The sequence below is a fragment of the Lacerta agilis genome, chromosome 8, assembly GCF_009819535.1.
Source record: "Lacerta agilis isolate rLacAgi1 chromosome 8, rLacAgi1.pri, whole genome shotgun sequence".
Classification (NCBI taxonomy): domain Eukaryota; kingdom Metazoa; phylum Chordata; class Lepidosauria; order Squamata; family Lacertidae; genus Lacerta; species Lacerta agilis.
Window position 1 is genome coordinate 25193126 of NC_046319.1, and position 12756 is coordinate 25205881.

At 44.7% G+C, this 12756-nt stretch overlaps 1 protein-coding gene and 1 long non-coding RNA gene across 2 annotated transcripts; one reads left to right on the forward strand and one right to left on the reverse strand.

Moving 5' to 3' along the window:
* Positions 1 to 788: 788 nt before the first annotated feature.
* Positions 789 to 12756, forward strand: PPIH (peptidylprolyl isomerase H). The gene is made up of 10 exons (XM_033156603.1): positions 789 to 910; positions 1024 to 1088; positions 3864 to 3887; positions 5221 to 5265; positions 5760 to 5802; positions 7432 to 7524; positions 9414 to 9501; positions 11056 to 11096; positions 11588 to 11674; positions 12630 to 12756. Exons 1-9 carry the CDS (start codon positions 845 to 847, stop codon positions 11654 to 11656), a joined length of 534 nt encoding a protein of 177 aa, XP_033012494.1. The 5' UTR covers positions 789 to 844; the 3' UTR covers positions 11657 to 11674; positions 12630 to 12756.
* LOC117050774 lies at positions 2707 to 7432 on the reverse strand. Its single transcript, XR_004427125.1, has 3 exons — positions 7379 to 7432; positions 4413 to 4509; positions 2707 to 2760 (listed from the first exon to the last, which is right to left on the reverse strand). It is a non-coding gene; the product is annotated as an uncharacterized LOC117050774 (long non-coding RNA).

Here is a 12756-nt window from a genome sequence, read left to right on the forward strand (position 1 = left end):
CAAAGCACTATTTTGAGCAGCATTTTGAATGACGATTTTGAAGATCCAACAATACCATGTAGATCACAAGGGCCAAGTTGTAAGCATCGCTATCAGTTCATCAGTCAATGGCAACATTCTTCAAAGTTCATTGTTGTAAGACAACACTACATTCCTTCTGTTGTGCTCACATCCAACATCAACTTTTTTCCCCATCTTTAATCTCTGAATGTGTATTAAGAGTAAAGCAGATGCACCAATGTCGTTTCCCTCGCCTCACTTAAAATGCCACACAGATATTTGCCACGTGGCTCTGTGCCAACAGAGGAAGCTGCCTTGTGATTTTATCCCGTGAACCGCCCCAAGACCTGCGGGTATAGGATGGTACTGTATACAAATTTAATTAGGTAGTCAAAGTCAATAGACTTCCAGTGCATGGGTGGGAATGAAAACTCTTCTCACCACAGGCAGCTCCTTAAACGGGGGGAACAGCGTCTCTTCCTTACCTACAGATCAGAGCTAGCCCCACCCACCCCGTGGTTGCCTTGACGCTGCTGGACTACAACTCCCATCAACCTCGACAGCTGTACACACTAGCAGGGGGCTGATAAGAGTTGGTTTCCAGCGCCATACGGAGGGCAACAGGTAAGCCCACTCATCTCTAGAAGAAGAAACAAAAAATCCTCCGTCGAAGCTTCGAACGAATAGAAGCGCAACGGTAGACAGGAAACCCGAACAAAGGCCGCGAGGTGATCATTTAAAATTTCCGGCAAGTAACCGGATGTGACGTATTCTCCAACCGGGTGCCTCTCCGGGAACGGCGAAGGAGGGCCGAGATTCCACTTCCGGGTGAGAGGTGGTCGCCATGGCGGTATTGGCTTCCAACCCTAACAACCCTGTGGTGTTCTTTGATGTCACGATAGGCGGCCAGGTAAGGCTCGCTCGGGGGAGGCTGAAGGGGGAGAGGGTCTGGGCGTGGGGGAGGAGGGAGGGAGAGGTGTGCGAGGAGGAAGAGGAGGCTCTGACGGTTCTGCCCATGCCCAGGAGGTCGGCCGCATGAAAGTGGAGCTCTTCGCCGACGTGGTACCCAAGACGGCGGAGAACTTCAGGTAAGCCTGAGGAGAAAACTCGGCGGAGGATTGGTCGTGTGTTTGTATGTGATAGACAATGCGGCATGCCATAAAGATGCGTGGCGAGAGCGACATCCCTTGGCCTCCTGCCGTATAGTCTCCCGGCCTTCTTTTCTTCCGGCAGCCTTGTTATGCCAATGATGATAGCGGTGGGTAACAAGTGAGTTGCAGGCCTAGAGCGACGCGTCTCGGCCCATATGCGCGCGGGAAGCTGTGCTGGACCCACATGGCTGATTTCCTTTCCTTTTTAAAAAAAATAATATTAAAAATCCCACTTTCTCTAGAAATCGGCACGGGCAACTCTAGATGTCAGACACAGAAATGGGGTTAGCCAAGTGGGCTTGCTTAGAAAATCTGATCTTGTTTTGTGTGGGAACTTAAGAAAACAAGAAATGCTGAGTTAGAAAAAGCAGAAACTCCTCCCTGATGCTCCTTGTTCTGAGCTGGGTCGGCTGGTGACCAGTCACAACTCTGCATTGCTCCTAGGACTGGTGCTACGGATTGGCCTTGCCCTGTACCTGCAGGGACCCCCACTGCCAATTCTAAAGCCTCCTGGGCCTTCTCTTCCTGTGGCCCCTCCATACTGTGACGGCTGTCTCCAGTCCGCAGGGGCATGGTGAAGAGACCAGTGAGGAGACAGGAGCTGTTTTCCCTTCCTAGGCAGTTGCACAGTCTTGGTTTTAGGAGAGACATCAGGTGAAGGGGCAACTGCATGAATTAACAAAGGTGAGGAGGCAGCAGATGGGCCCACTCAGGAAGTCCACTGAATGCATCTTTCTCTAAAGACTGTTGGAAACCAGGAGACTTGTGTGGATTATGTGGCACTCTAAATGTCACTTGGCTACAACTCACATCATCCGTGGCTACTAGCCATACTGGTTGCGGGCTGGTGGTGCTTGTAATGCAGTAACATTAAGAATGCCTCAGGTTCCCTATAGCAAGCTTCCTTATTTATGCTTTTGTCAACTCTTAGATTGATGAAATGGGAAGCCCCTCAAAGTATTACTCATTGTGATCCAATGACTAATAATTTGCTCAAGTAGTCACTGGTTATCATAGTGACTTGGCACTTTGGATTTCCCCTAGCCTTTTCATGTTAATTAGAATTTAAGTAGAGTCTAGTAAACAATGCAACAGTTGGTTTTACTGGCTTGCTCTCTCCATCTTCACAGAAAACCTGTCATGGCAAAATGTGCCTTTAGGCAGATCTGTATTAAGACAGCAATAAACCTTGATTGGGGACTGTCTTCTCTCACCACACAGCTAGTTCTTGCCTGTAGGATTGGATTTGATCATAGGTCAGCAACTGGTAGCTCGCTGGCTGAATCTGGTCTTCACCATCTCCAGATAAATACCCTCCCCTCCCTTCCTCAGATTGGTTCAGCCAGTGCATGTGAAAAAATATTATTCCTAATTCCATTCTTCTGGCACAGTCTTTCCCATCTGGTACCATCCAGGTATTTTGGACTGCACCTTCCATCATTGCCAGCCTTTAGACATGCTGATTGGAGCCGATGATGTTTATTTATTTATTTATTGAATTTATATACCACCCTATACCCGGAGGGTCTCATGGGACTTGTAGTTCAAACTACAAGGGCACTAGATTTGGGAAGGCTTCTGTGTTTTCTTCATCTCTTTCCCAGGCAATCTGTCACATGATCCGAAAAAGCAATGGGTGGAAAGACAAAAAGACTAGACTTGCACATAATCTGTTCTTCATGTACAATGGTACAGTACCTTGGTTCTCAAACGTAATGCGTTCCGGAAGTCCGTTCCAAAACCAAGGCACACTTTCCCATAAAAAGTAATGCAAAACAGATTAATCTGTTTCAGACTTTTAAAAACAACCCCTAAAACAGCAATTTAACATGAATTTTACTATCTAATGAGATCATTGATCCATAAAATGAAAGCAATAATTAATGTACTATACTATACTATACATAGGATAGTATTGTATATGATTAAAATTTACTTTTTTTTCTTACCTGCACTGATGATAGCCATTGTTTGGATAGGGGGCTTTTATCCATTTCCGCAATCACACAATCAATCAATCAATCAATCAATAGCTGAACTGGGTCCCACACAGTCACAAAAATAGATTAACCGAAAAAAACTCAAACACAAAATAAATAGCAAAACAAAAGTGCCAAACTTAATCCATTCTGGAAGTCCGTTTGACTTCCAAAATGTTCAAAAACCAAGGCGCAGCTTCTGATTGGTGCAGGTGCCCTGGAAACAATAGCTGACAGCTGCATCGGACGTTCAGCTTCCAAAAAATGTTCGAAAACTGGAACACTTACTTCCGGGTTTTCGGCATTTGGAACCAAGGCGTTGAGTCCCAAGGCATTTGAGAACCAAGATATTACTATATTGGACTAAAAGTCTTTCTCTAAATGCAGAGCAAACCTCCATCCTCTTTGAAAGAATATGGCATACCATGAGGGAGAACATAATGGTTTTTCTCGGTCTTTTTCATAGTAGCCCACGAGCGAAAAAAATATTGCTCAGCACTTAACTTAGATTATTATTGGTCCCTTCCTACTTGGTATATACTATTTTGTAACAGAAATTATTTAAAGTTTTAAGTTGCTTTTCTAGCAATCACTGTGAATTCTAGAATTCCAACTTAACACTGAATTCCATCTTAACAGTTATTCCAGTATTCAGGAGTACTTAAATTTGTGGACCTAAAAAAGAACATCCTTGTAAGTAGAACTAACTTGTAGATTTCTTCTTTCTTTTCAGGCAGTTTTGCACAGGTGAATTCAGGTACGTTGTCTCAGTGTAAAAAAATAAGCATTTGAGCAAGCAGGAAACCTGCATCCCTGGTTGGGTTCTAAAGCTGTGATACATATGCTTAGGAGAACCACAGAGGTGGCTGCACTTTTCACTGCAGCAGTGCACAACATCAAGGAGACAAACCATTTTAAAGATCAAATGGTGGCTTGTCTCCTTGGAAGAAGAATTAAAAACCCCAAATTCTCAGGGATGATTCACACCCCGGCCAGCACCTCTTTAATCTTCTACCTTCGGGCAGGAGATATAGAAGTATAATCAGTCATACCAACAGGCTAAAGAACAGTTTCTATCCATGGGCTGTTAGGCTGCTGAATGGAAAATAATATAGTGCAACTGACTTTCGGGGTTGGTGTGTTGTGCAACAAGCACACAGAGTGCAATGAGATTGAGTGTGTGTGGTGGTGGTGGGAGGCTCGGTTAATTTCATTGTACACAGTTTGTACATTGGCAATAAAGGTATTATTATTATTATTATTATTATTATTATTAACCTACCTGGCTTTGCAAGTGCCTCATCTCTGCTTGTGTACAACATTTCTTTGGTTCTGGAGATGTACTTGGTTGTTGTTTGAAGTTTTTGTTTTCTTATCACCTGGAGTGCAAAAGGAAAGGCTCAGAGAGTGTAATGGGAGTTTGTTTTACAGTGGTCATGTCAGCAATTTCTTTGGTGTATACATTCCTTGAGAACTGGGAATTTGTAAGTTTGAAAACTGGGATTTTGATGAGTTCCGGGATTGCAGAAATACTGTGCCTTGATTTCTACCTCACACTTTCCCCATTCAATTTAAGCCGCAAGTTCTTATTTCTGCAGTCTGAGCCCCTTGTGTGCTGATGAGTGTTTGTCTAATAAGTCCTAAATATAATTAGAAGGCTGGTGCCTCTCTGGGTGGTATTTTCTCTTGCCCTTCACCTGGGGTGTGCAGACAGGTGTAAAAAGAGCACTTGGCCTCTTGGTTTAATCAAAGCAGACTTGCACTAGGCTGAAGGGGGAGGAGGACACTTTCTGCCCATCTTACAGAAAGCCTGCCTCTCACTTTGTCCAAGCTGGCTTCTATGACTGTTTTCCATATGTAGCCAGATGACCCACACACATCTGCCTTGACCTTTGGGGCTGGGCGGCCTTTGGCAATCCACTTCTTTGACCGAAGCTCATTGGTGGTGCACAACTGAAACCACATTTGAGATCTTTCAGGTCACCAGTTCAAGACCCACTGCACATTTGAATGCCTTGAGGGCTGGGGCGGGGTAGTGCCTGTGGTCCGAGGCTGCACAACTTCACCATGTCTGTATCTTTGTATTCTAGGAAAGATGGAGTTCCTATTGGCTACAAAGGCAGCACTTTTCACAGGTAATTGCTTGTCTGACTCTTAAAGTGAAGCTTTCAATGCATGACAACAACCCAGTGTTTGGGAAGCATTGCTCAAGGGGCAAGCCTTGAAGGGTTTCTCAAAAGCTTGTCTTGGATCATTCACTGTTGATATAGAAAACAAGGCTTAGCAGGATATGGGAGCAGCCGCACAAATAGCTTCTTCCCATTCCTTCATTAAAAACAATAAGTGTCTGTTGTACCCAACATAAGTCCTACTCAAGAGTAAACACACTGAAATCAATAGAAATGACTATGACCATGGATTTCAGTGGATCTGCTCTGAGTAGGATTAACAACTACTCCAATGCCGGCAATGATCAGCAGGTGGCCCTGTGGGTGCAATTTTGCTCTTTGGCTGGTTGCAAGGCCACTAAAGAACACACAGCCAACTGGCAAGCTTCCCAGCTGTGTGCTGAAGAGTAACTGTTTTGTCTGTCTAGCCTACAATTTATTTATTTCCCCCCCTTTTTCAGGGTCATTAAGGACTTCATGATCCAAGGAGGCGATTTTGTAAACGTAAGTGCTCCTTTTTTTTCATTCTGCTTTGTTGCCATCAAGGGGAAGGACATTGCAGTGTTTCCACTTAGAATCTTACCTTTGGTTACAACCTGTTGCTTGTTGGGAGGGAGGCAAACCACGAACCCAAGTTCAGGCGACATGCTGAGCCAAACCATGGCTTAATCCACAGAAGCAGGGCTAGAGGAGGAGTAAAGCAGCTGTGAGCTCCTCTGGGAGTCTGCATGTTCACCCTAAGCCATGTTTTGCCCCACCAAATATAATTCTGTGGTGGGTGCCCAAGAAAAGCTAATTGAGGCTGCAGAAAGTTTTGTGTAACTGCCCTTAAGCTTCACAAAATAGATAGACTGATATGTTTTGGCAGACTTACCTGAATTGGTGCCTGAATAGACAAGCCTTGAACTTGCACAGGATACTTCAGTTGTAAAATAAGAGGGAAGAGGAAGTCAAGGGAGGCAGGCACAGACAACATTCAGTTGCCCCCACAGCCAACTTTAGATGTTATATTATTTGCTTTAGTAGCTTAAAGCTGTAAACTTACTTAGGTGCCTTGACAGAAAGATAGTATATACATGCAATAAATAATCAGCCCACAGCACTTTTAATTTAGACCATACACAAAACTCCTCAATTAGCTATTTATTATTACTGTTACAATCTATGTAAATAAGGACAGGCTAACCTTTTTCAGACTGAGGGCCACATTGAGCAGTGGCCAACTGCCCTAGGGCCACATATGAAGAAGAAGAAGAGTTTGGATTTGATATCCCGCTTTTCACTACCCGAAGGAGTCTCAAAGCGGCTAACATTCTCCTTTCCCTTCCTCCCCCACAACAAACACTCTGTGAGGTGAGTGGGGCTGAGAGACTTCAAAGAAGTGTGACTAGCCCAAGGTCACCCAGCAGCTGCATGTGGAGGAGTGGAGACACGAACCCGGTTCCCCAGATAACGAGTCTACCGCTCTTAACCACTACACCACACTGGCTCTCCACAAATGCATGTTTGGGTGTGTGCCAAACTGGGTCTTTGACCCGGGTGAAATAAAGCCTAGTTTCTCCTCTGCCTGCAGTGTTTGAGGGGGTATGCCTCTGGATACCAAACTGCTGGGATCACAGAGTTCTAGAGTTGGAAAGGACCATGGGGGTCAACTCTTTCCAACCCCCTGCCATGCAGGAATCTTTTGCCCAACATGGGGCTCAAACCCAAGACCCTGAGATTAAGAGTCTCATGCTCTACCGATAAATGTGGACATAGTCAAAAGATAAAAATGAGTGTGGCCAAAGTGTCAGGAGACAGACCTGAGCAGCCCAAGAATGTGCCTTTACACTTGTATTGCAAAACTATGTTGCTGCTGGAAACAAAGGTTTAAGAGGGTGAGCCAAAGGCCACTTGGAGAAAGGCTGTTTTTAAAGGGCGGATTTGAAGGAAAGAAGAGGGGATCATGTAGGGATCATGTTGAGGGAAAGAGGTTCCCAAAACACATTTCTGCAAGTGTACTAAGTGTACTATGTGGCTGGTTTTATCAAGAGACACTTGTCGGCATCCAAATTAAACAATAAATGAGAACATTACTCACTCCCAATAAAACTTCAGCTGTGGAATTCAGTGCATGGCCACTTTCTAAAACAGGGAGATGGCACCGGAGTAGCAAGCATCTACCGGGGTCCCTTTGCAGATGAAAACTTCAAGCTGAAACACTCCGCTCCTGGTCTGCTGTCCATGGTAAGTAGCCTGGAGAAAATGAATGTGGCGAAGCAATTTAATTTCCCTATCAAGGTTGGGGTTGCTCTTGCCCATGTACAAAGGTAACAGTCTCTCCTGGCCCTTAAGCGCCACCTGTTTGCGGCATATGAGAGTTGCACATTTATTGAAGCCCATGGTGATAATTTTCTTAATAACAAGAAAACCCAACTCCCACTGTAATGGTTTTCCTAAACTTGTATTGCTAACACCATTTAATATAACTTACACCCTTTACCAACCAATAACCCTGTGAGATATAACTGTGGGGCAAAGCCAATCATGCCCTTAATGTATTTGTCAAATACAGTTGTACCTTGGAAGCCGAACACCTTGGGAGTCGAACGTTTTGGCTCCCAAATGCCACAAAACCCAGAAGTGAGTGTTCCAGATTGCGAACATTCTTTAGAACCCAAACGTCCGGCATGGCTTCCAATTGGCTGCAGGAACTTCCTGCAGCCAATTGGAAGCCATGCCTTGGTTTCCAAACATTTTGGAAGTCGAACAGACTTCTGGAATGGATTCCATTTGACTTCCAAGGTACGACTGTATTAGACAAGGTACTAACATTTATGATGTAATGCACAAGCTTATGTAGTTACTGTGTCTTCAAATGTGTATACAGTCATACCCCGTGTTGCGGACGTTCGAGTTAAGAACGCCTGCAAACCGGAAGCATTTCCGGAGCGCGCGTGACCCCTGGATGCACAGGATGCTTCTGCGCACTTCGCGCATGCACAGAAGCACTCAAATCGCACTATTTCTGGGGGTTTTCTTTTGGGGGCGTTCATGTTAAGCACGCCCGTGTTACGTAGCACGATCCAGAACGGATCGCGTGCGTAACACGAGGTACCACTGTATACTTAATGCCAGCAGCTTATTTTACAGTACCATGACTAAACCAAGGCAGCTTTGAGGAATCCTAATAAAACTTTTGACAGACTGACCTTATATTATACTCCACCTCAGTCAAACTTCACCAACACTTTAACTGAGAGCTTTCACTGAAGCTTGTTTCCAGCCTTGCTGAATCCCAGATCTGTTTATGTTCCCCTGTCTTGGCTAGTCAAGTCACTTGGCTACCCCAGCTACTCTTTGACCACCAAGCCCTTCCACCTTCCTCTCAGGTCTTCTCCGCTCTTCCTCAGTCCTCAGCCTCTGCTATCTTCTTCCTCTGGATGTCCAGCGCAGACTGACTCTGGCTAACTAGCACCCAGCCTTACATTCACTTCTTCTGGCCCCTCCCAGTCTAGCCTCAGCCAATCACACTGTCAGTCTAATAATTCTAAACCAGCAACCACCAATCAGAGTATACACCTCTTCTATCCTTCAGTTGCATACTGAAAGTTCTATCTCCAGCCCCTCCCCAACTGTCAGTTAAGGTCCCCCAGTGACAGTTAGTTTAACTTTCAGTTGACCAGAGAAAAGATTTCCTCTGCCAAACACATTACAATGTACATAATAATACACATAACCAAATTTATTGCACAATACTCACTAAACAGTTTTTAAGAAACAGAATTTCTTCATAACCTGTCTGGAACTGTGGTCGTTCAGCAGGGGCTGAGTACTTTTGACCTTTCCTGCCATCATAAAGGCCTGGTGTAGCACCTGCTAAAAGCATTATGGTTTAGTCAGGCATGTCCAGGTATGTTTTAATCTGTTTTTAGCTTATTCACCCTGAAGTGATTTGCATTTCTCTGCCCAGATCAGAGCTTCTGTGCTAGTCGACATACCAGTAGGGTAGTCTTAGGACCACCTTTTATTTAATTGTTCCTTTGGGATCCTGTGCACCAGACCAGCTGTGACAGTGCGAGGCTGAGTGTTGGCCTTTGCCTGCCATGATTTATGTGGATTCCCCCCCCCACTAGGCAAATAGTGGCCCCAGCACCAATGGTTGCCAGTTCTTCATCACCTGCTCCAAGTGTGACTGGTTGGATGGGAAGCATGTCGTCTTTGGTGAGTAGTCAGGACAAATTTTTGAAGTCCTGTCTTCATGCAGAGCATAACTAAACTGTGGAACTCTCTCTCTCAGGAGGCAGTGATGGCTTTAAACAGGAATGGACAAATTCATGGAGGAGAGAGGGTTATAGATGGCTGTTGTCTGACCCAGGGGTCAGAGATGGTAATGCTTCTGACTACAGTTGCTGGAAGCCACAGGAAGGGACTAGAGTGCTCTTGTGCTTATGTCCTGCTTGCAGCGTTCCCAGAAGAGGCATCTGGTTGGCCACTCCTGAGAACAGGATGCTGGACTGGATGGGCCATGGGCTCTTCTTATGTTCTTCTGCTCTTAGTTCCAATCTGAGCAAGGACCAAGATCAGAAAAAGCTCCTTTAGGTGTGTCCATAGCCTTGGGAGGGCCTGTGGGAATTCTCTTTGTCGTCCCCCCCCAAAAAAAAACACCCAACCCAAACCCATCGCCCATCCCCATATTGCAATCTGCTTCTGAAAGATTTCTTTCCCCCCTCTATTTATTTATTTAAGCAACTTATTCAGACTGTAACACATAGCTTCTAAGCAGCATACAATAAAGTTACAAAGGAAATGAAGTAGATACAGTAGAATCAATAATAAAAACAGGAGAGTTCACTTATATGCTGGCTGAAATAGAAAGGTCTTTATCGGTCATCAGAAGCTGTAACAGGAAGGGGGTCTCAGTCAGGAGTTCCACAGAATCAATCCTACAATACCAAATGCACAGATCCTAGTAGATATGAGTCATGTGTCTGAGCCATGAGGAACCCCTAGAAGTGATTCCCCTGCAGATCTCAATGGTCAAGCAAGGCCACATCTGTTGTACACAGTCCCCTCTTGCATTGTTTGACCTTAATTTTGCTGATGATGAGTTGGAAATACCGTATTTTTCGCTCCATAAGACACACTTTTTTCCTCCTAAAAAGTAAGGGGACATATCTGTGCGTCTTATGGAGCGAATGGTGGTCCCTGGAGCTGAATTGCCATGGGGCCAAAAGAGGATCATGCTTTTTATTTTACAAAGAGAAAAGGGGGTGTTGAAAGGACCCCGCTCAGCAGCTGATCAGCAAGAGATCGGGAGAGAGATAAGAGTCCCGGCTCCCTTTCAGCCCCACCCTCCTTTGTTGAATGTGCTGCAGAGGGAAGTTGTTTGTTTCCCCAGCTACATGTGACTGGCTGATTAGATTATCTGTCTGGAAACTGTAGGAAAGGCTCCCTTTAGAAGCTGCAGAAATGTGAGTTGAACCCCATAAAAACAGAGCTTTTCCTCTTTGCTTTTCCCCCTTTGCAAAAAAAAAAAAATTGCAAAACTTTTAGCTGATCCTCAAAAAACCAGGGCTTTTCACTTTGCAAAAAAAGCTGCAAAACTTTTAGCTGATCCTCAAAAAAAACAGGGCTTTTAGAGGAGGAAAACCAGGAAAAAAATTTTTTCTTGTTTCCTCCTCTAAAAATGAGGTGCGCCCTATGGTCCGGTGCACCCTATGGAGCGAAAAATACGGTACTTGAAAGATTAAAACCATCCTCTTTTTAACCCGGCAGGTAAAATAGTTGACGGGCTGCTTGTCATGCGAAAAATTGAAGTAAGTATTTTAGCTGGAGAAGTAACTATTGTGCTAATTTGTGGGTTTGGTGCACAAATCAGCAGTCTGATTACCATGCAGAATTGGGCAGCTTAGGAATCTAAGTTAAGATTCTAGTCCTTATTGGGGCAGAATGTAAAGCACATGAAGATGTTGACTACCCTGGGCTTGAGTGATCAGGCTTGACTTCTGCTGCCTTTCTGACCATTCTGATCCGTTAACTGTAAATGGGGATGCTGCTTTACATCATTCAAAGTGGCAGGCAGCTCTTCAGTTCAAAACTGAGAATGAACTCGGTCAGTTTGTGAGACACAACTTTGTGGGTTGCAGGTTTGCCAGTAGAAAAACAAGGTTCTGAGGACACCAACCAATCATAGATAAGAAAAATTATCTCGAAAATGGCTTGCTAAGGGGTGGGAAAAGCATATAATGGCTCTTCCCAGCAGGGGCTGAGGGTCTCCTACTAATGCTGCCTTTTGCCCCCTCCTCAGAATGTGCCCACCGGTCCAAATAACAAGCCCAAGCTGCCAGTGGTGATTGCCCAATGCGGTGAGATGTAGGGGAAGACTACCCTCAAGGTAGGTACCCATCTCCATAGCTGAGATAGCCGCAACCTGGCCCAATGAAGCTGGGGAGGGTGGATAAGTTATACTGCATATCTTTCTCTAGCTTGAGTAAAAAATTAGGAAGCTGAATTCTTTCCTTTTATGGAATACAGCATATGCCAAGTGTTGTATTCAGCCAAGTCAGACCCAAAGTAGACCACATCAGATCGTCAAACTTAAGTTAATCATGCCCATCAATTTCAGTGGGTCTACTTCTGAATCTGACTTTGGTTGAATGAAACCTTAGTATATGCTGTGCTCCATAAAAGTGTAGAATTCAGCTTTGTAAGAATCTTAACATTCATTCAAACTAGAGACAGGTAATTATCACGTAACATTTTGAAAGTGAATGTTTTGCTCATCTGGTTTTGAAATCCTGTTTCAGCCTGGTGGAGTCTCCAACTCAGACCAGTTACTGAATAAAGATTTACAGTGGTCAAGGGTGGAGGCTTCACTCTCCTTGAGAGCCCTCAAGTTCCCACAACACATTGCTAAATAAATTATATTAAGTACAATAAATGCAGAAAATATTAATCGAAAGGAAGTCAGGTTTGTCTGCTGACAGCTTTCATATACTGCATCGTGTGAGCTGCCTTGGCACAACATCCATCCTCTTTAAGACCCTTATTAGGCTTTGGCAGTCACCAGCCCCTACAGCAGGTGTGACCACCAATGGCATAAAGTCCCACATAGGGTTGGACAAGGGAGAATGTGACCCTCCAGCTGGAAAAAGTGTACCAATCCTGTGGGCTCCCCAGCTACATAGTTGAGTGGATTGCTAGTATCTCTGGGTGCTGCAACCCCACATGGACCTCTAGTGGCATTGCCAAGATCCATCACAAAGCATCTTATTTGGGCTGCAATGTGCTATTTCTGGTACAGTTAGAGCTGTGATGATGACTGACTCTTTGCCTCTTCCCGATTCCAGGTTAGTCTCTTTCCATCTTGGATCACCATCACCTCCCGATTGTTCCATGTTTTTCCTGTGGTGCCTCATCTACCCCACATTCCAAACTAATTTTCTCCCCCCATTGTAAATAAAGGAATTTGGTTAA

What these genes read in the sequence shown, in the direction of transcription:
- PPIH (XM_033156603.1), top strand. Translation starts at nt 845, where the DNA reads ATGGCGGTATTGGCTTCCAACCCTAACAACCCTGTGGTGTTCTTTGAT. An exon ending in AAAGGCAGCACTTTTCACAG is followed by an intron (nt 5,266 to 5,759) that starts GTAATTGCTTGT and finishes CCCCTTTTTCAG; the next exon opens with GGTCATTAAGGACTTCATGA. An exon ending in AAGGAGGCGATTTTGTAAAC is followed by an intron (nt 5,803 to 7,431) that starts GTAAGTGCTCCT and finishes TTTCTAAAACAG; the next exon opens with GGAGATGGCACCGGAGTAGC.